Here is a 23,723-nt window from a genome sequence, read left to right as displayed (position 1 = left end):
CTCTTTTAAGTGAGCAGAAAGTAGGAATAAGCTGAATAGAACGAGGAAGACCGTTCCAGAGAAAGGGGGCAGCTCTAGAAAAGGCTTGGAGCAGTGTGTGTGATGAGGTTATGAGTGAGGAAGTCATTAGTAGGTCATTAGAGGAGCAAAGAGAGCGGCTAGGGGGTATTTTTCTATCAGGTCAGAAAGGTAAGTGGGACAAGAACTGTGGAGGGAATAGAACGCAAAGCACAGGAGCTTGGATTTGATTCTAAGGTGAAATGGAAGCCAATGAGACAATGAGAACTACAAAGAGAGGCAGCAGAAAAGGAGCGGTGGGAAGGATGGATGAGTCTGGCTGCAGCATTCATAATAGACTGTAATAGATCCATGGATACATTAATTGAGTATAATTTCTTGTTACTTTTTTTTAATTTCTGGCCCAATCTTCCTGTATTATTTTCTGCTATTTATGTTTTGGCCACTTATAAATCCCAAGGATGCCCATTCATTCATATACTTATGTTTTGAACTTGTATGAAACTTGGACTTTGATCATGAAGGAATATTGTAATATTTAAAGCTCCTATGTTTTTCTTTCTTCATTCTAAATGTTTGTTATTGTCCAAATTTCCTTTAAAATAATAAAAACCTTTCTCCCAGTTTTAAACATAAAATCAGGAATTTTACATTCATTGAATTAATCTTACCAGGTAAAGATTTGGGTACACATTGTTGCACCAATACCATAATATACAGGTATGTAGTATGTACGTGATATTAATTGGTGGGAAGGGAAAACTGAAAAGATAGGCATCATCAAGGAAACTGTTTTTTTTTTTTGTTTTTTTTTAATCTTCAACAAACTCTGGCTTCTTTCTGACCCAATTTACCCTCAATTAGGGCTTGGTTATACAGCCTTACCCAGTGTTCTCCCAAGCGCCTTTTAGTCGGGCACACCACCCAGTACTTTGGGTCAAAATACAGGGGCCACCACCCACCTACAGCTTCTTCCCACTCAGCTTTAAAAAAAAAAAAAGTATAGGGAAAATACTGACCTAGGCCCCAATAAAAGGGAAAATGCATCAGAAAGTAGCCAGTGTCCGTCAGGATGTCATATCTCCAATAGAGATGGAATCTCTTTCCAGTTTTTAGTGCAATATTACCCCTGAATGAGAGTCCTTGCTTTCTTTTCCTCCTACCCTACCTCCAGAAAGACATATACCCTCCAATACCTAACCAGTGCCCCTCCAAAATATGCATACATAACAAAGAGGACCAATATTATCCCTAGATCAATGGAAGGCCTGGGATAGCTGATGCAATGGCTATAAGGGACATTGCAATAGCTATGAGACATGTCAGAGTGTAGAAAGCCAAACATCAAATGTACAATATTAGCAGGTATGGAAACTCTTATTATTACTAATTGAGGGTGAGAATAAAAAACTGCAGTAAAAGAAAGAAAGCTCCTCAGGAACCATTTTTCTAAGCTGAGATAAGCACCACCCCATCCTTCTTCCAAAAAAAAAAAAAAAAACTGCCATTGGCTGCTATGGTAGAAGTGTAAAAGGTTTCCTGGTTAGGGATCCTGAGCAGCAAAGTTGGACCAGTATCAAAGGGGACACAAAAAGCTTTCTGGCTCGCAAAAGTTACCAGGCAGGATTTTCATTTTTAAAAGTTTTACATAGATGCAGCTTCCCTTTAAGTACAGGGAAAATCACTTACCTTTTAAACCTTTAAAGCTAAGGCAAAATACCTTTCATTGAAATATAATATTTATTAGCTACAAGTAAAATGAATGCATTTTTGTGCACCAAATGCCATTGTAAATCCAGATACAGTAGAACCCCGGTTATGCGGAACTCAGATAACCGGCACCCGACAGCTCCGCTGTGGCATGTAATCTGCATCCAAGAACACATATCACAGCTCCGCTAGGGTTGCGGGAGCAATCAGGAGAGCGGAGCTGCCAGGAGAGCAGAGCAGAACTCCACTGATTGTTCCACTCTGTGATTGGCTAAGAAAAGAAAAACCCTAATGACGGCTCAAGTGTCATCAGGGTTTCCCTTTTCTCAGCCATTCAGCACTAGAGGTGAATAGGGCAAGTCTCCACATTTAAGTCTAGTGCTGAATGGCTGGGAAACCTTCGTTTCAAAGTAACCTCAGTTAACCGGAAACTACACTTACCCGGAATCGGCTATGTCCGTGGGTTCCGGATAACCGAGGTTATACTGTATTACTTGTAAATGCAGCAGTGACATCAACAAAAGGGCTGCATATAGGCAGTGCAGTGAACTGAGCTTTACCATGGACCCAGCAGGCCTACCCACTACAACGTGCATGTAGACTACAGGAAAACCTGGTTTTGTATTACTCTGTAGGGTGTAGGTACATGATCAGTCATGCTGCAAAAGTAGATATGGAGCAGTAGTGACCAGTCTGCATTACAGGAAGTTACAAAGAGTTGTGTCTTTCATGCTGTATTATTGCAGAGATCTGGGGAAAAAAAACAAGATTCAAGTAGAAATACACATGGCTCTTGTATTTATACAATATTGGATTTGCACAGAACTTAACATTAACCCTTGCAGGCCTGTTGGTGTTTCTCCCACAAACCCAGGCCTGCTTTTAGTACATTATACAGGAAACAATGGATCCCTTCCTTATCCCCAGGGGGGTTTTGCCTAACAATATTTCTTTATGACTATGTTGCACCAGGCGTTACACACCCACTCGACAAGTATTATAAATAACCACTCCTCCCCATAACTCTATGATCTTTGAGAATTCTCCATTAACAAAATTAGAACAGAGAAGTGAAAAAGAAGTGAAAGCCACTGAGGAGTTACAAATATCAATTAGGAAATACTGAAAAACAAGTTGAAAGACGCCATCCATTAGAATACCTCCAAATACTCATTACACTCAGAACACATCAGTCACATAGAAATTGTTCATTTGCTGCTTTTTAAAATCACAAAATGGTCAAAGTCAGACAAAGATCTGTTTTGTCCATAGCTCAATTAGACACAAATAATTAACATTAAGGTAATAAAAATAAAGAGTAATGAATCCCTCCATCCCTGAGTGCTGGAGCCCTAGTGCTCAGTTACTATCAACCCACTAAATAACGGTTTTAGGACTGGCACAAAGGAATTCATACCCGGCACAAATCTTGCACAGATGTAAAACTCATTGACAGAGGATCCCGCTCGATCTTTGCTTTTTAGTTGGTCGATTCAGTCGGAGTCTTAAATATATTTGTGTGCTATCGTCAAACAGGAAAACAAAACGGAGCACCCTGTAGGCTGCTGTGGGTGTCTAAAAGATAAGCAAGGTTTATTTGCCAGCACTGGGGAAGGTTTTAAAAGTACAAAGTTTAAAAAGTGGGTAACCCAGGCCAATGTTGGCATTTTCTGCACTAGTACGACACACAAATCATTTTCTGAAAAATACAACAGTTCCAAAGAAGGGCCCAGCAACAAGGGAGAAAAAAATAAAGATAACCAACGTGGCACAGCACCCGTCAGTCAGCAGGAGTTAAAAATATGGCAGCAGGGGACGGACTTCATTTTCCACCCACTTGGCTTAACGCCCCAGTGTGACCCTGTGTTTGGCAGGTGATGGGTGTGGGCTGGCTGACGCGCCGAGTGTGGACTGCAGGTAGACGGTCTTGTGAAAAAGTCGGTTACTGAGGAAGACTACCAGCGAGAAGAGGCGCAGCTGGAAGTGACTGTGAAAAAAACAAATTGAAGATTAATCAGACTATATAATCTTAACATTTCAATAATAACGTTACTGTGATGTTGTCTTTACAAAGGCCACAAACTGTTAAGCTATTGCAAGCATAGACAATACCAGATAGTTCCAGGTAGGGGAGAACATGCAACTTACTCCATGTGACAGTGCTGGAGTGATCACCAGTCCTCTATGGAGTAAGTTATATGGGGAGAGTCCCCTGCCCTGTGCCCAGGGTTTCAACTAAATCAATTAAAGCTTTACACGGGTTCTGATTTTGTCCCTTGGACAAGACAGAAGGTTCACTTTGACTATAGGTATTTGTAAAAACCAAGTTCTCAATATAAGCTGCTGGAAGTTTAATATCTGTAAAGTCAAGCAATATTTTCCTTTATCCTTTGTATTATTTTACAGGAACTGAAAATTCAGTTGTTTGGGCAAAGCAACCGTGTTTTATTAGTGTATACACAAACAAAGAATATGGGTCTTATGGGTTGTACAGCCATAGCAGGGAGCACCTTTTTTTTATACTATGCAGCTATACTTTGCCCATATCAAAGTAGCATAATATTATTACATAGTATTTATATAGCGCCATCATATTCCACAGTGCTGTACTGCGTTCATAGTCATGTTCATAGTCATGTCACTAGCAGTCCCTCAAAGGGGCTCACAATCTAATGTTCCTACCACAGTCATATGTCATAAATACAGTCCAAGGTCAATTTTGGGGGTAGACAATTAACATAACTGCATGTTTTTTTTTAATATGGGAGGAAACCAGTGTACCCAGAGAAAACTCACAGAGACACGGGGAGAACCTGCAAATTCCATGCAGATAGTGTCCTGGCTGAGATTCGAACCTGGGACCTAGCGCTGCAAAGGCCAGACTGCTAACCTCTGAGCTACCGTGTATAAGCCTGACATTGTACAGCTTTTTTTTAACCTGTGTCTGTTCTTTTTATTTCCACAGCATAAATAGGAAACAGGGAGAAAAATCAGCAAAGCGAGTTGAGGCTAATGAGAGTGCACCATAATCTTTGCTCATGGTCATGGCCCTGTAATGGGATCAGCAGTCCTACATAATAAGGACACACAGAGCCCACCCCTCACATGGCACATCAAAGGGAAGAGAAAAGCACCATTTACTGGAGAAGCAAATTTTAACTCAAAATAAGCTATTTTCGGAAGCTAGTTCTTTGCTTTATGAAGCTCCTCCATCACTGTCACCTATAGAAGTGTTTGTATTGTTCTTCTTCAATATTGCCTGATTAAGGTTGTCAATCATATGTCCCTACTGGAAGATTTCCCTAACAACCTGTTCTGGTAGCAGTACTGTAGTCAATTTGTCTGTCACCATCTTTCCTGTCTTTTTGTTCATACAAGAAATGTTTAGCAGTTGCCAATGGAACAAAAAAAAGACACAGGCAGCAAAAACATATTGCTTAACCCATCCGCACGCTATTAAAAATGTTTTTTTTTTCTGTGTTCCAATTTATGAGAGTTTACAACAGTTGAACCTCCCAATAGGGACACAGACAGCAACAACAACTTGAGGGGCTCTGATCATTCCCAGTGCCTCCCAAGATTTTGAGTTTTGACTGGTGGTGTTCTTAGACTACAGTTTAGGAAAGTCATAAATGGTAAGGAGACATGTGGCATCTTTTCTTCTAGGTAGGTGTGAATTGAAGTATACATAGGCTCAGAAATACTTACTACACTTTGTTAGGCGTTCTTGCTTCATTAGCACTGATAATGAAAAGTGGGAAGAGGATGGAGAATAGACAGCCACTGGAAGAGAACAAAACAGTTTCAGTCATTGCACAAAACCAAACCTAAGCAAAGCTGCATACATCGTTTTTCTTGAAAATGTGTGGTGATTACTCCTGGTGTAAAGTATGAATGTTATGCTGGATCAGCTCATGACTATCATATGCTTGATCACTTTGGCTCATTGTCAAGTCTATTTGCAATATACTAAACTGTATTCCGATATGCCTAAAAAAGTTATTCTTATTAATAAACAGTATTTAAATATGCCTTAACATATTACACAGCGCTGTGGGGGTTGCAAATGACAGACAGATACAGACAGTGACAAATGAGGAGAGGACCCTCCCCCCAAGAGCTTACATTCAGAACTACCTTTTCAGCCAGCCTGTGTGATGCAATCCATTGGAAGAGTGTGTATATGTGTATATATATATATATATATATATATATATATATATATATATATATATGAGTAGTGTAGACTATGTAAAGTCTTTTCATTACTTCCTAGACCCAAGACTGTTATAAAGTAAAAAGAATCAGGGACTTAAGTGGTCAAAGTATACTTTAGTATAGACACTGTATCTGGATTGTCAATTACAGCACAGAAATGACCAATAAACTGCTGACTCTTGACCAGCAGCATAGATAATAATAATTGTCCAAAATGTAAGCACAAAGCTACAGATCGCATAATTATCTATGGCTTTGCTAGGTGACCAGTGGCATTTACGTAAGCAGGAATCTAGGTCATTTGCATGTGAAGTCTGTATTATGAATGTCAACTAGATAAAGAAGCATTGGGGCACTAGCTACACAATTCATATTAATAAATTAGACTTAGCATAAAGCATTACATTTACCTGATGATATAAGAGGACTGCAAGGCTGTCAAGGAGGCCAAGGGTAAACCGAATCCAAAGTAATAAGGCCAGTTGCGTTCAATGTTGGATAACCGTTGGTGCATTTCGACTCCTACAGATGAGACAGCAAAGGATTATCACAAAGGGCATAAATACAAAAATAATACCCTTTTTCCCCTCTCAATATATTAATGGTGAAGAAATTACCTTTATTAAACCATCGATACTCAAAGCAGTACAATGAGTAGAGCAGAGACATGTGGAGAAGACTGATGAGCTGTCCAATCACATCAATCGGGAACAGACTGACGAACATGCCCTAAAGTACAAAAATATATGTGAATTTATAATACCATGGTGTTACAAAACTGCTTTAAAACTGAACCAATTTAAAAAAAAAAAATTGCGAGGCGATTGCAGGAAGACGAAACATGCCACATCCTGCCCGGCAAAAACATATTCTATCCTTCCACCTCCAGCAAATTTCTGCATACACTCCATAGCATGTCTCATGTTGATAACACTCCTAGTTCATTTCAGGATGTCATAAAGGGGTAGGCTGCCAAGGATGATATATGTTATTTGAGCATCCAATGTGCAATCACATTGCGCAACAGACATCGCAACAGTACCTTTACCAAGAAGTCCACAAAAAAACAAATCCCCAGAGAGCCAGTTTAATCTACAAGATTACTTGAATGGAAAGTTACTAAAAGATACCTGGATCAGGAAGAGAGCCTGGAGCAGGAGATTGAACAACATGTCGGCAATAATTTTACTGACACTAGGGAAAGGCTGTGCTTTTCTGCCGGACATTTCAAATGCCAAATCCGCTATGTCCTGCAAAACAAAACACATTGCAAGGATTTAATGTTAGTATTACCAGTAATTGGGCAAATTGTGTGATTTTAAAGAGAATGAGGTCACCCACCTGAAACCAAATGGCATTGACCACTTTACTCAAAACAAAGAGTGGCAGGACCCAGAGGGCACTAAACACCGATGTGAGGATAAATTCCAACCATGACCAGACATCACCATGCAAGGATGGATCACCTGCAAAGACACAATGGAATGAGGACATGCAGAGATACTTTCCCTCTGACCACAAACAATCGATTGTTAAGTGGGTCACTTTGACCTGCTAAAAGCACCTGATTGAAGGCACAGAGTCACTATGAGTTAGTGTTCATCAAAGTTCCCTAGTTCTTTCCATGATGAAATCACTGCACTTTACATCTAATTTGCTTTGTGTGAATGAAGGGCTTTACTGTTAATGGCAGATTGGCAATCAAGCTATTTGTAATACAGACCTAGAAATACTTCTTAGTGGACTATTAGGCTTTAGAATCTATGCAAAGCATAGTTATATAGGCAGTTTTTGTTTCATGCTACAGTGGGTGTGTTTATCCTAAGATAAAGTTAAGCGAAGCTGAAGTAAGTCTCAATATACAGCGCCAATGATATTTACCAATAATGCGAGCAGTGACAGACTGCAGCAAGGGGATGAACATCCGGTAGAACAAAAACAGACTCAACTGCAAAACAAAGTGAAGATAAGTTAGATGCATGGCTAAGAGATGGCTAACATGAAAATGTATATTAGCTATAACAGAATAAAAAACTGAACATGAGACAAGGAATAAAACTACATACCCAGAAGACGCCACCATTCCAGGCACAACACTGAAATATCCGGGTGACAATACGCGGTTCACTAAAGATGCAAGTGAAAATTGTTATTAAAAAGGCAACTACATGAAATGCTATCAATTTCATCTGAGCATATCATAAAAAAAAAACAAAAAACAAAAAAAACACATAAAAGCAATCAGTAGATTCCATTATCAATGGCTGAATTAAAGTTCAAATGCTGAATTCTTCAGTAAAAGTTGCACTCGGCTCTGCTCCTGTCAAAAAAGGTCTCCTATCAAATATTAGGACCAATAAAGGGGAAAGGAGCACGGAGCAGGGCAACTTTTTCAGGTTGAGATCTGTATATAACTTCATGCCATCAATATTATTATTGGAGAATCATTTTGTCCCACAAAAAGCCATGTTTGCTAAGGATTTTTATAAAGATTTGGTCTGCAGGATAAATATTCATTGTGCAGAGTTTTTTAATACAGATCCGATCTACTCACTTCTCCGGCTTCCTCTCTTCACTCTGAGCTCTCCGCTGGGCCAGGGCGCTACTTGCCCGCCTTTTTCTCTGCTCCTCTCTCCTCTGCTGTATTCGAGCATCGAGTTTAGAGATTGTACAAATTCCCCAAATAGAATCTTTAATACCCTACACAAAATAAATGTTTTTAATTATTACCTGCAATGTTCGTCAAGAATCGGTTCCTAAAATTTTAAGATTCAAAAACGGAAAAACACTGCACTGCAAATCCAGCATACTACAACAGTGACAAAGGTATGGATGAGTCCATCTAATTTATCAGTATTTTTGTGCAATGTATTGCAGCCACATTTCACAAAACTCCTCACTGCGTGGGATGGATGTGTCTGCCTCCTCTGCGCAATGTAATGATCGGCCATTTTTAAATCTGCAGCTTTCAAAATGCCTAGTGATCATCAAATGTACTTCCTGTTATAGAGTGAAAAAGCTTTGTGACTACACTTCTTGTCTCCCAGTTGAGCTCCTGCATTTCTAACTATTACACAGGCTTTCTATGCAGACTAGAAGTGGATCACACAACATGCAGGTATAGCCATGATCTAGTTGGAATCTATGAAGAAATAGTTACCGGTAAGTGGAACTAAAAACCACGATACCTGTCCTCATTTCATCTCAGGGTGCCGCCATATTCTTCCTTGAGACTATTTTTGACCATCTTGATTGGCCGAGCCAGGATGACATAACTGCACTGGTTGCTGACCGGCTGCACTGGTTGCTGCTTGCGCAGCTCACCAAAATGTGACGTCTGGCCAGCGATCAGTTATTGCAGAAGGAACATTGCCTGTCCTTTTCTACAATAGCCACCTACATGATCATGGATTTTAGAAAGTGGGACTTTAGTTCCACTTCCTGGTCATGGTGCAGCTGTTGCAGAGAAGTTATAATAAGAAAATTGGTAAAGAGCTCTTTAATTAGTCCCTATAAGCACAGAGAGCAGAGACCCATGGACTCGGCTCAATGCCATCAAGCTATTTGATGATATTGGTTAATTTTTTTCCCCAGAAGCATCAAGGCTGGTAGGCTGGAAGAGAATCCGCAGCTTTTTCTACTGAAGGTCCACAGCTACACCCCAGACATATCATCAGCTGCGGTGATCACATCAATTTCCATCTTTGCAGATTGCAAGAGGCAATGCCATTGCCTTGCTGGAGAACACAACAGCAGTCTGAGATGCCAGAGGAAAGTTTGTACCACAGTCTTCTGCAAAGGTATAATCATTAAAGAAAACTATTTTATAATGAATCCTCTGCCTCAATTCATCATTGACGATGGGTCTCCCCAGAGATTGCCATGACTATCAGTAGTTAAAGGAAAGGAGTTGTTTTCGAACTGGAGGTGCATGTACGCTGTATAACATCCCTTTAGATCTCCTTTCTTAGTCGTATGTGGAAATGTGATATTTGACACGGTCCACTCTTTCTACTGCTGCTGTGCTGGTTGCCGCAATGTTGAAGGACCAATTTTGATTAGCATGCAACTGCTTACATAGTTGGTCAGGTTGAAATAAAGAATAAGTCCATCAAATTCAACCTCTAGCGAAATAAATATATTCCAAATAAAAACCCTAAAGTCTTAGTTGATCCAGAGGAAGGCAAAAAAACAAACCCTGGTACAATTTGTTCCAACAGGGGAAAAAAATGTTCCCTGCATCAACAGTCTCTGTTATTTTCACTTTGAAGCTTTAATCCCCAGTTATATTTTGTGCTTCCAGCTTTTTCTTAAAGCAATCTATAGTAGTTGCTGAAACTACTTCCTGAGGGAGCCGATTCCACATTGTCACAAACCTTACAGTGAAGAATCCCTTCCTTATCCGGAGCTTAAACTTCTTTTCCTTAAGGCACAAAGAGCGCCCCCTTGTCCTTTGTAATTATCTTAACCTGAATAATACTTGATTGTGAATATATCAATACTTGATAGCTTTTATCCCACTTATTTACTGAGGAAGCAGACAGTGGTCTGCGAAACGCGTCAAAATAAACATTAACTGGGAATCATGTTTGAGATGTCGTGATTTTAATTATGATGTATGTTTTATCCTTTAATAAAAACTTATTTGGCTTTTTTTCTTTGTGGATTTGATGCACTAAAAGTTACTAACTCTGTTTATTTTTGTTATGCTGGAAAAGTTGGGATGTAGCATGTTTTTTATTAGGTATTTCATTATTGCTGGGGAACATTTCTGGAATTATCTGATGATGATCTCTGTAAATACATCCCTAAATCTCTGACGTGTGCACTGGGAACTGTACTTCCGCCATGAAGACCTGCAAGAGTCCTATGAAAGCTCTGATCAATTCACCAGGCCCCTGGTCATCTCCTTTGTCCTGGAACAAAAGTACCCCACGCTGGGGAAAGCAACTCTTAAAAGGGATCAGAGCACTTGTGGAGCACTAGTGGGGGAGGGAATGGAGAATAAAGAAGGGAGAAAATGAAAAGGGTACAACTTATAGACAAAGAAGAAATCCAAGGGGTAATGGAAGGGGGGTGTGCAGGGTGGGGGAAGGATTGTGCCAAAGGGCTTTTCTGGTGTGAGCCTTTCTTAATATCCCATGAAGGAAAACATGGGAATATCAGGACAAAGAAGGGAGAATAGGAAAGTAGTACAACTGATAGGAGAAGGATGGATCCAGGTGGAGGGGAGTATGGAGGGGAAGCCCCAAGGCTTCATTGACATGGAACTTCCTTAATATCCCATAAAGGAAAACATAAGAATATGCTGCAGCCATACTCATCCATCCTTCCCACCTCTTCTGCTGCCTCTCTTTGTAGTTCTCTTCATTGGCTTCCATTTCACCTTCAATTTCAAATTCCTGATTCCCCCCCCCAGCCGCTCACTACACTGCTTCACTACTCCAATGACCTACTAATGACTTCCTCACTCATAACCTCATCACACGCACGGCTCCAAGACTTTTCTAGAGCTGCCCCAACTTTCTGGAATGGTCTTCCCTGTCCTATTCCACTTGCTCCTACTTTTTGCTCTTTTAAAAGAGCCCTTGAAACCCAACGTTTCAACCTCACCCACCCACCTTCTTCTGTCTCCTAAACCCTCACTTCTTCCCACCACTTCATATTTCCCCTCTTATTGTGTGATACTTCCCCACCTCCTAGATTGTAAGCTCTTTGGGGCAGGGTCCTCTCCTCCTCCTGTGTCATTGTCTGTATGTCTGTCATTTTAAACCTCTTTTAATATAATAAGAATATCAGGATGGTTGCAAGCAATGCCGGAATAGTACCGGAATATAGACAAACGCAACTTTGATGTTCTCCCCAACCCCTTTTTAGCTGGGCGCACCCCCTGACACTTTTCAGTGACCACCTGGCTTTTTTTGGGTGGTTACTGAAGGGTTGGATCACAATATAAGGGCTGGTAGGGTATGTTCCCTGTATGTATCAATTCTCCATTAATGTGTCAAATGACTCCACCTAAAATGTTGCATTTGTGCATTCTTGTATGACCAGTTCATCCTGTATGTACAACACAACAGAAAAATATCCACATTTAAACTCCTCCTCCTCCTAAAATAGAAGATTGACTTACCCGAACAATGTCCTGGAGAAAGATTTTCAAGCTGTCGGCCATTTTTCACCTCTCTACACATCGACTGCTTGACTATCAGCTAAAATGGGAAAGGAAAACTAGAAGGCCACAAGCAACCATGATGGGGAAGCTTGCACACCTCTGGGCCCTACAAACAGGAATAAAGGAAGAATAAGAGCAGTGAGATCTGGGATTCAGTAGTTAGCATTCATTATGTAAAACAGAAATAACAATTGGCAGCGATCTAATAGGTTGCTCAATTTTCTGGTGCAAGGATGTGGCCCCTTGGTTCCCTATGTGTAGCCCTTGGGACCCCCAGGGCTCTCTTTCCTAATCTTTATAACAAAGGAGAACCCTTCAAGTAACCTTCAGATCTTTGGGAACCCCGGCCATAATTACTTTATACACAGCTCACAGTGTATATAGTATTAGTGTAGTGGTCAGTAGGAAAAATTCCTCTTACATTGCTCTCCAGTGGGAAGATGGTCACCCCTACAGATAGCAAATGGTTATAGGATCTTTTTAGCTATCGCAAACCCAACCCTCACCCAAAAAAACAAACTTAATCCAACAAAACTACACACAGACAACATAACAAAACACACAAAGTATACAAATGCTGCAACAAGTACAATGGCTGCAGATAGCAAAGTGCTGAAAACATTAGAAAGCGTCTTTGCAACAACATGTAATGTATTCTCTATGGAGGGGTCAGCATGCAAGTAGCATGTGTAATCGCTTCCATTGGAAAACTCATACAGACAATACGATCCCCATACACAACATACGATCCCCATACACAACAACACCGACATAACAAATCACACAACTGCAATGTATTCTCTATGGAGGGGTCAGCATGCAAGTAGCATGTGTAATCACTTCCATTGGAAAACTCAGACTTGCGACCCCCATACACAACAACACCGACATAACAAATCACACAACTGCAATGTATTCTCTATGGAGGCCTCAGCATACATGTTGTGTTGGAATTAAAGCAAAGGAAGGCTGAAGCATCCATGGAAGCTGTACTATCAATTCTATTAGAAAGCATAGACAGCCAATGTAATCCAGCTACACAACAACACCACCGACATAAAAATACACACGAAGTACATATCACCATAACATCCGCAATGCATCCTCTATAGAGGCGTCAGGACAAACGTTGTGTTGAATTGAAGTGAAGCAAAGGAAAACTAAAGCAGTAATGGAAACTGTACAATCACTTCCATTGGAAAACTTAGAAAGACAATGTGATCCACAAAACATCAACATAACAAAACACACAATGCATTCTCTATAGAGGTATAAGAACCAACTCTGTGTTGGAACTGAAGCAAAGCAAAGATGAAGCGTCCATGGAAGCTGTACAATCATTTCCCATGGAAAGCATAGACAAACAATGCAATCCACTGATACAACAATAACACCAACATAACAATACACACAAAGCACACAACTGCAATGTATTCTCTATGGAGGGGTCAGCATGCATGTTGTGTTGTAATTGAAGCAAAGCAAGGCTGAAGCATCCATGGAAGCTGTACAATTGTTTCCATTAGAAAGCATAGACAGCCAATGTGATCCAGCTATACAACAACACCACCGACATAACAATACACATCAACACAACAACCGCAATGATTTCTCTATAGAGTCGTCAGGACAAACATTGCATTGGAATTGAAGCAAAGCATCCATGGAGGTTGTACAATCATATCCATTGGAAAGCCTAGACAAACAATGCAATCCAGCTATACAACAATACCATCAACATAACAAAACACACAACTGCAATGCATTCTTTATGAAGGCATCAGGATCAACGCTGCGTTGGAATTGAAGCAAAGCAAAGTTGAAGCATCCATGGAAGCTTTAGAATCGATTCCATTAGAAAGCATAGACAGCCAACGTGATCCAGATATACAACAACACCACCGACATACCAAAACACACAAAGCTCACAACAACATGCAATGAATTCTCTATGGAGACGTCAGGACAAATGCTACACTGGAATTAAAGCAAAGCAAAGCTGAAGCATATATAGAAGCTGTACAATCCCTTCCATTGGAAAGCATAGACAAACAATGCGATCCACAGATACAACATCATAACAAAACACACAAAAGACACAACAACTCCAATAATACACAAAACAAACCCAATATATAAAGGTAAACACACAATGATACATGAAGATAAAAAAGTGAAGCACAATACCCAGCAGCACAATCACACACAATAATAAAAAAGATATAAATGGGAAGCACAATACACAGCAGCACAATAACACACAATAATAATAAAGATATAACTGAGAAGCACAATGCCCAGCAGCAGCACAATCACACACAATAATAAAAAAGATATAAAAGTAAAGCACAATACACGGCAGCACAACAATCACAATTTGGGGACACTCAGCAGCTGTTTGGCTGCAGCCATTATCATTAGTATATGATAATAAAACTTTCCACAATTCTAATACACATTGTCAGTGACAGTTCCAGCCTCCCCACACTATTATTGACGCTAATAAAGGTTATCACACAATTTTCATGGATGAATCTTGGGTGAAAGGTTTTGTAAACAGACCCCTCTCCCCCTCTCCCCCTCCCTTTGGCTGAAGTCTGCATAACAGGCACACAGGGCTTACACAGAGCTGCTGGTCTAACTCAGGGGTACATGTTTTTAGCCCTGGGGTTGCCCCTAGGAATTACCCACCTGGCTGGAGGAACCCCAATACCATCACAATACCAGCTCACCTAGAGCAGTCCCTTGGTTAGAACAATCAGGCCCTGTCCGTACTGCGCATGCCTGAACTCGCGTTGCCTGCTGGGAGTTGGAGTCCTGGTGACCATGCGCTGCATGTTGGGATTTGGAGTCCTAATGACCGCGCGGTGCACGCTGGGGTTTGAAGTGTTACAGTGTAATTGGTACTGGCATGCCATATAAAAAAAGGGCTAGGGGTGCAGAATAAAATGGCCATGGCACATATATTGCCCAGAGCCTAACCCCTTCAGGTTCCTTACCCCAAAAGTAGCAAATCTGAGGGTCTATTGGCAAGGTGCAGCGCACAATTGTGTGTTGTACAGGTTGACATCCGGCAACTTCTGGACCTGACCTGAATTCCAGATTTTTTACGGTTATATATGCTGTATACATTTAACAGAAAATCACTACCTGTACAATTCTTTTCAATGGATGCTGAATCCATAATGGGGCTATACAGCAGCAAATAAATGAGAAGGAATGAGGAAAGTACGTGTAAGCAAGACCCCCAGCTGATTCTGGAGTACAGTGTTATCAAAACATAAACGGCGCCTCCAGAAAACAGAGTAAATTTGAAAATGCGCTCCGAAATCCTTGAATGTCAACCTGTAGTAACGGACACAGCGCTGCACCATACAGATGTGACTTAGAACTAAGTAAACCTGTCATTCAACTCCTATTTTTAATTTTTTATTAAAAACTATAAACTGTATTGGATTTTTATTGATGTTTGTCAAGGAGGTTTTACATCATGGTGTGGTTTTTGTAACACCAAGGCTAAAAATTAGGAAAATGGCTTAATTATGTTATTTATATTATAGTAGACAACCCTTTTGTAAAGTAAAAATTCTGTGTGTTTGCAACACTCTTTTTTTTTTTTAAAAAGGGTGCAGCACCGCCCTCTAATTTTTGATCACCTAGGCGGTCGAGAATGAATGAGAGTGCAAAGCCTCCCGGGATACCAACGTCACGCATCCCGGGAGGGTCTTGGGTCTTGCATGCGCAGTGAGATCGGCAAATATGTGTTTTTGTCCTACGTCACCCAATCTCGCGCCTGGGTCGGGTGACGTAGGATGAAGAACTGGAAAAGGCGAAGATGGAGGCATCTGAAACGCCGGCCCTGGGACAGATGTCGGGGCAACGCGGGACTCGATGCAGCACACCGCCAGAGCGATTGGACTGCCCTGCGGGATTGAAGGTAAGTTAATTTTGTTTTTGCAGTTTTGGGTTTAGTTACCCGTCTTCCATGTTGATTCCCCTAGAGCAGCGGTCGCCAACCAGTAGTCCACAGAATAATTTGGACATTTTTTGCAATTTTATTAATAATTAAAACAAAAAGAATATTCTAATAAATTCTTATATTCTAAATGACAATTTTCGCCTCACTAACTGTACTAAAGGCAGAAAAACAAGGGAGGCGCAGCGTGACGTCAGTGTAGTGTTAAGTTGTATGAGGCAACCATGGCCGAGCCGTACACTTCAATATTGTTTCCACCATTACAACAGTCACCCCGCTCCGCCAAAACCGATTCTTATCCGATTGTTTTATTTTACTTGTTTATTTCTCAGAAGCTCTTTTAGGTAAGTATGACCTTAACTGTGTATTTTCTGTAACTGTTATATTTAATGGCATCAAATAGTTTGACTTTGATAACGCTCATTTCTTGTTTGGTCCTAGATTCCAATAAAATAATCCCATAATGAGTGAGAAAAAGCAAACAAATATTTTGCATTTTTTTATTAATACCAAAGATAATACAACTAATGATAATAGTAACAATAGTAATACTTCCCTTAACCGTGAGCTGATTAATGAATCAGAACCTCCACAGTCCTCGCCAGGCACCATTAGGACCATTATCTTTTTTAAAAAATTCATATTAATGGTCCGTGGGATTTAAAAGTATGAATTTAGTGGACCGTGAGGTCCAAAAGGTTGGCGACTGCTGTCCTAGAGTGTGCGGAAAGACAAAAGCCTTAGACTACATACACGCGTCAGATGGTTCTCATCTGATATTCTGCACAGAGCTGATATTGGATGAAAATCTGTCGTGTGTACAGCGTTCAACATCCATAGTTCCGTTGACCGTCCTGTCGAAACTACGGACAATGAATGACAAACGATCATAATGAAAGTGAAGAGGAGAGAGAGCAGTGGGGTGCCGCTCTGTCGCTCTGCATCTCCCCTCTCCATTGAGCAGAATAGCGCTATATGTACAACTCTCATTCATGCATCATGCAGTCTTTTGTTGTTTGAAAGAATCGTGAAAGATCCTTTCCAATGACAATTATTGCACGTGTGTACCCAGCCTTAGTCTGCTTTTTATATACTGGTCCATCTTCAATCTCAAAACACCACAATATACTGAATGTCGGGAGATTATAAAAATACATACTTCACACCCAGCTACAACAATGACTCCTCCAGCAAGACCCTGGGAACTTTGAGTACCTGAAATATCATGAGAAGGTTTGGCTTTTGGATCACCTTCTCACGAAATTTGGGATTCTTGGCATTCCTAGGATCTCACTTGAAGGACAAGCCTTTCCCAAACTTTGTACCCCAATTACAGGTAAAATACCCCTTAAGTTAGTGGTCAGTTGGAAAGATGGCTAAATGCCACCCCCTAAACAAAGCTAAAGTGACCTTGGAAAAAAATAAAAGGTTTATGTGGATAGAATTGGTTTGCACCATATCCCTTGGAAAATCATAGCAAAATTGTATAAAACAATGGAACTTTAAGGCTGCGTACACACGTGCAATAATTATTGTTAGAGTTACCAAAAAAGTGCACAACAACGCAGATGAACGTAGATTGTTGCTGGAGACGAACAACCGTCCCGGCGGATCTGATTGGGTGCCAAATTGTTTGCAATCTATTATGTGTACAGTAGTTCAGTGATCGTGGATGGTTCTGCAGTACACTTCCTCCTTTACATGTCACTTCCGTTCAAACGATCGTATCAAGCGTGCGTACATCATTGGTGGATTATATTTGAACAATCGTATTGTTACAGCATGTACAGAATTTTGCACAATATGATCGTTCAAAATAATCGTTGATCTGTCATTAGTAGTTCGATAATTATTGCACGCGTGTACCTAGCTTAAGGGTCCTTTAAAGTCTCATTGTTTGTACAATTTGGTAAAGTGAACTTTGCTGACTCTATTGACTTAAGACCTATACACAGAGGTCAATCATCCACAGGTAACAAACTTCTAGCAACTTCTAGCAACTTCCTAGAGTTCCAAAGATTGCTAAGGGTTCCTTGCAAAATTGCAGACTCACCTTCCATCCATTCCAGTGCCTGCAAAGTTCTGGAGCTAACATATACCATAATCAGTAATATGCCACCAATGATATTTTAACATTTTTGTAAGGTCGGCAATCTTCTTAGTTCTTTGATTATTACCAGTATTTATATAGCGGCAACATATTATGCAGCACTTTACAAAGACCATGGCTACGTCACTAGTTGTCCCTCATACGGGCTCACAATCTAATACCAACCATAGTCATATCTCCTTAATACAGTCTAAGATCAGTTTTTGAGGAAAAGCCGATTAACCTAACTGCATGATTTTTTTTAAGATGTTGGGGGAAACCCACACAAACATGGAGAGAACATACAAACTCCATGCAGATAGTGTCCTGTCTGGGATTCGAACTTGAGACCTAGTGCTGCACAGGCCAGAGTGCTAACCATTGCGCAAACCGTGCTGCCCTGTTCCTTATGTTTTTTTGTATTTTAAAGATAATATTATTATCTTTCATTGTAATTTTGTCATTCCTAATTTTAAAATGATCCACTATGACTATAAATAAAGTCAGGGATTGCATGCCTGAAAAAGGCTTCCCGGTACTTTACTACTTTTGGTATTTATCGAATCTGATGAAGGAAAAAAAACTGCTATGGTTGTAAATCACTTTGCTCACAATGCAGGGCTTGTGGTGAAGTTGCAATGCGGTTACCGTTTCCTCACAACCTTTAATGACTTCTGTTCATAGAATAAATGGGGGTGGTAGTGAAGAACCAGTGCAATGGTGGTGGTGGTGGGGGGCACCTTGCCAGCCACCAGGAGCCAAATGGGAACTGTTGTGCACACTGCCAGTCTAAACAAGTCCTAAAGTCCTGCCGTACAATTTGTTACCTGGATGCCAGGTATGAGAACAAGAAAAAAGTTGGCAAATGCACCAAAAACCCCTCTGGGGCATGAATGCCTGCACATGCCCCTCATCAAAATAGTTAAGAGATGTTTCCATTGTACCTTTCTTTTATGTATGCATATACTAAAGCCACTGTTGATTCTCAGACCTTGTTACTGAAGCTGGCCACATGCAATTATTTTTATTACACAGTATTTATATAACACCCACATATTACACAGCGCTGTACAAAGTCCATACTCATGTCCCTACCATAATCATATGTCATTACCACAGTCTAAGGTCAATTTTGCAGGAAGACAATTAACCTAACTGCATGTTTTTGGAATGTGGGAGGTAATCAGCATACCTGGAGGAAACCCACAAGAACAGGGAGACAAACTCCATGCAGATAGTGTCCTGGCCCAAGATTCAAACCTGGGACCTAGCGCTTCAAAGGCCAAAGTGCTAACCACTATGCCACTGTAGATGTTCCTTTTGTATTGTAGAACTTAAAAAAAAAAACAATGACCATGTAGTGAATGAACAATTACATTATACATTCAATAAACATTCATCAAGGTCAGATAGACTATTGGTTACATTGGTTTATCTAACATCCAAAAACTACCTAACTAACTTCATAACAATTTTTGTGTTAATTGAACTCCATAACACATTTTACAGCACCATGTTCTGGATTTCAGGAGTGCACACAATACATTGAGATTTCATCAGGTCTCCCATAGCTTCTGTTCAGTCTTTTCCTGAGCACGGCCTATAGGTGGCGTCTTCTCTCCTATATCATCCATATATTGCTTACATATTGTATACACAACTGTACCAAACCTAATACACACTATAAAAGAAATAACAATAATTAACAGTATTTATATAGCGCCAAAAAATAACACAGCGGGGTACATTAGATAGGGGTTGCAAATGACAGACAGATTCAGACAGTGAAACAGGAGGAGGAAAGGACCCTGCCCTGAAGAGCTTACAATCTATTTATATACTGTATATAGTGACCTCAGAAAGTATTCAGATGCCCTTCATTTTTTTACAGTTTGGATACGTTACAATTAATCAAAGTGAAAGTGAAAACGGAATTATGAACAATTTAGTAAATTTCTAAAAAGAAAAATCTGAAATATCACATTTATATACCGGCAGCAATTACAGCCTCAGGTCTTTTTGGCTTGTTGCTGTTTTTTTTACATAAATACACTATATATATATATATAAAAACACACAGTCAGCATATGACCATATCTATTGATGGTATGTTAAAATACTGTTTGCACAGAATTTTGCAAGCATCTTTTATTACCACTGCTTAAAATGTTAGATTGCAAAAAAGGAAGTTAGGATATTTATATCAAATCATCATCGAATTATATAAAATCTCATCCTATGTAGTATTCTCTCTAGAATTTTTTTAAGGTGAATGGGGAGAAGCTGTAGATGGGGGGTGGCTCCTGTATCGTGTTCCAACTCATCAGTAACCACCCAAAAACAGACGGGCAGTTACTGAAAAGTTCTGGGTGGTGCGCCTAGCTAAAAGGGGCCAGGGAGAACCCTGCTATATGCAAATGCAATTGAGACAGATGTTTGTCTCAACATATTATTAGGCAGCATGGTGTCAGTTACTGTATGAATTCCTCACTGTAAGTTAATCACAAACAAAGCAAAAAAAATTTTGGAGCCTAGACATTCATTAACTTCTGAAACAAGATGTTTTGATATGCAAAAAGAAACAACTGCAGAGTTTGTCTTGGTAATTAAAGAGGTACAAGAGCTTGCAGAATAGCAAAAGATTTCTTCTGCAAATCATTCGAACCACCCCCAACCCCCCATCAAGCCTCGGTCCTGTACACAAACAAGCAGGGAAGCCCGTTCATATCTAGGAGTCGTCTGTATGTTGGATATCCTTAATTCGGGGACTATCTGTACAGGTAAATCAACCACATTTCCTAATGAATAAGTGTATGCAAAGAACGGCAAATGCTGCTGTACATATAGCAAAGATACGATAGTCCACATAGCTCATAGACCACTGTACTGATTGCAGATGTGATCACTTAACGATTACACGCCTAAGGGCCATCATTTGTGGTCATCATGATCATTTGTTGCCTAACAACATTTGTAAACATGATATAGGATGACAGATAATCCTCAAAATAAATCCGTCAGCATGGATCATTTCCTGCACCCAAGAATCATCGTAGATTGTCATTTTTTGAAATTGGACAATTTTTTTTAACAATTTTTCAGTAATCATTTATCTTCAATATTCTAGCCTGTGTAGATAGCTTCGTTTTATATAAATGTCCAAAGCGCTCCTCCGATAGACACATGATGCTGATCAAGTGAGATATCACCAACGGTGCAGAACTAGGCCCGTGCATGACCTGTGCATCCCCCAATTTATTCCTATGGGGTATTTGTGCTCTTTAAGATACCATGTTTTGTTTCGGTTGGGTTAGGTTATTTATTTTGTGTATTACCTTTGATCTATTATCGGCTGTGCATAGAATGGCTTTTATAAACAAACTCATATGCTGTTTTTTGGGCCTTTTGAGGTGAAAAGCTGGTGATGTAATGGGAGACTGGAACAATACGAGGGGTTAGTGTGCAGTTTGCATTTCCCAGTGTGACTCTGGTGGGCCTTGTTTGGCTTGAACACCTTCAGGGATTTTCATATCCATGGAAACTGAGCCATGGGGGCCTGGTGGTTGAGAATGCAGCGCCGAATGCAAATGTGAACATTGCAATCCAGAAAATTACATGGCAGACACCTTGGGAAGAGCACAAATCAGCTGACGAAATATTATAGTATTATGGAATCATCAGCCTTTTATTTTTACAATGTCAGCATATTACTCACCTGTGAATATGCAGCAGTTGTTTCATGACAGTCTTTAAATCACATTCATCTCTTCTTCAGTGCAGCTTACGCTCTAAATCAGCCCTTTTCAACCTAGTTGATTGCTAGGGGGTTCTTTGAGAGCTTGCTAGGGGTCCCTCCAGAGATTTCTAAGGGTTCCTCCAAATATTGCTTGTGGTTCTTCTAGAGAATGCTAGGGGTTCCTCCAGAACATGCTATGAGTTTTTTTCAGAGATTGTTTGTGGTTCCCCTGGAGATTGCTATGGGTTTTTTTCCAGACTTTTTTCCAGACATTTTTTTTAGAACTTGCTAAAGGTTATTCCAAAGATTGCTTTTGGTTCCCCTAGAGCAGCGGTCAGCAACTGGTGGCTCTGGCCAATGGCCGGTCAGGAGAAGGACCCCGCTGGGCCTCTGTATGGATAACAGGCTCAGGAAAATGGGCCAGTTGTGACTCTGGTTCTGGCATCATGATGTCATTATGGGGGAATTTTCTTCCCTTTGAGTGACACCTGGCTCCCCGCATATGCGCAGTCCAGAGCCGGTAAATTTAGTGGTCTGTTGGTCCGAAAAGGTTGGCGACCACTGCCCTAGAGCTTCCGCCGAAGATTGCTAGTAATCCCTCTAGGGATTGCTTGATGTTCCACCAAAGCTTTCTAGGGATTCCTTCAAAGCTTGCTGAGGGTTTCTTCAGAGATTGATTGTGGTTCCCACAGAGCTTGCTAGGGATTATTTAAGAGATTTCTAGTAATTCCTGCAGAGATTGATTTTGGTTCCTCCGGAGCTTGCTATGAGTTCCTCCAGAGGTTGATATTCCAGAGCTTGCTAGGGGTTCCACTATAGATTACTAGGGGTTCTTCCAGACCTTGTTAAGGCTTCCTCCAGAGGTTGATAGTAGTTCCTCCAGAACTTGCTAATAAATTCTTCCAGAGATTCCTAGTGGTCCCTCCAGAACTTTCTAAGAGTGCCTCCAGAGATTGCTAGTCGTTCCTGCAAAGCTTGTTTAGAGTTCCTCCAAAGCTTGTTAGGGACTTATTGTCCTCTGGAGCAAGAGGGTCCCTCTCCCACTGATCATCAACATAAGAGAACCTACACTGCCCATCAAGTGATCACAACAAAAATAGCCTTCAATAGCCATTCCTCTTGGTGCATTTTGCACAAAAGTGTTTATTCATAAAGAAGGAAGATCACTCCTGATGGCTGTTGACAATAAAAAAATGAAGGGTCAATGGAGATTGTTAAGGTTCATTCTTTCTTTTATATGTGTGAGTACAAAACAGCGCAGCCACTTTGGGAAACAACAGAGACTGCAGTGGGGTATGTATGGTCACCCTTCTAGAGTCCCCATAGCTGTTTGCTTTATGTTGCATAGTTAAATAGTAAGTCAGGTTGAAAAAAGACATAAGACCGTCAAGTTCAACGCCTATCGAAATAAACATATCTCAGATATAAAACCTTATGGACATAGATGATCCAGAGAAAGCCAAAAAAAACCCTGGTACATTTTGCTCCAACAGGGAAAAAACATTTCTTCCTGATTCCATGAGATCCATGTTGATTAGGTGATCCCTGCCCTAGGTGCCCATATTAAATAAATTGTTTGATAATTTTGTCTAGATGTTGTGTGGTACATACATATTTGAAATTACACTGTTATCACCCAAAAAACATTTTATTATTAGGTCCCTGCAAAAAGAGAAGGGATTATTCTTACCCCCCCAAAGTCTCCTGTCTTTTCTTTATTGAAAAAACACAGCCTCTAACATTTTATACTTTCTAGGGCAGTGTTTCTTTATTTTAAATCTTTTTAACATGGAGGAACCCT

At 40.3% G+C, this 23,723-nt stretch overlaps 1 protein-coding gene across 2 annotated transcripts; it reads right to left on the bottom strand.

The window, feature by feature from the left end:
* Positions 1-2,503: 2,503 nt before the first annotated feature.
* EI24 (EI24 autophagy associated transmembrane protein) lies at positions 2,504-14,946 on the bottom strand. 2 transcript variants are annotated; one of them, XM_072425814.1, is made up of 11 exons: positions 14,854-14,946; positions 12,080-12,227; positions 8,501-8,646; positions 8,013-8,073; positions 7,828-7,894; positions 7,288-7,412; positions 7,077-7,196; positions 6,564-6,675; positions 6,357-6,468; positions 5,437-5,511; positions 2,504-3,715 (listed from the first exon to the last, which is right to left on the bottom strand). In XM_072425814.1, exons 2-11 carry the CDS (start codon positions 12,119-12,121, stop codon positions 3,571-3,573), a joined length of 1,005 nt encoding a protein of 334 aa, XP_072281915.1. In that variant the 5' UTR covers positions 12,122-12,227; positions 14,854-14,946; the 3' UTR covers positions 2,504-3,570. The 2 variants fall into 2 exon arrangements, with proteins under 2 accessions (XP_072281915.1, XP_072281916.1); XM_072425815.1 differs by having other exon boundaries at positions 14,813-14,883.
* Positions 14,947-23,723: the final 8,777 nt, after the last annotated feature.

Source organism: Pyxicephalus adspersus, chromosome 11 (assembly GCF_032062135.1).
Source record: "Pyxicephalus adspersus chromosome 11, UCB_Pads_2.0, whole genome shotgun sequence".
Lineage (NCBI taxonomy): Eukaryota > Metazoa > Chordata > Amphibia > Anura > Pyxicephalidae > Pyxicephalus > Pyxicephalus adspersus.
This window is presented reverse-complemented; position numbering and strand designations above follow the sequence as displayed.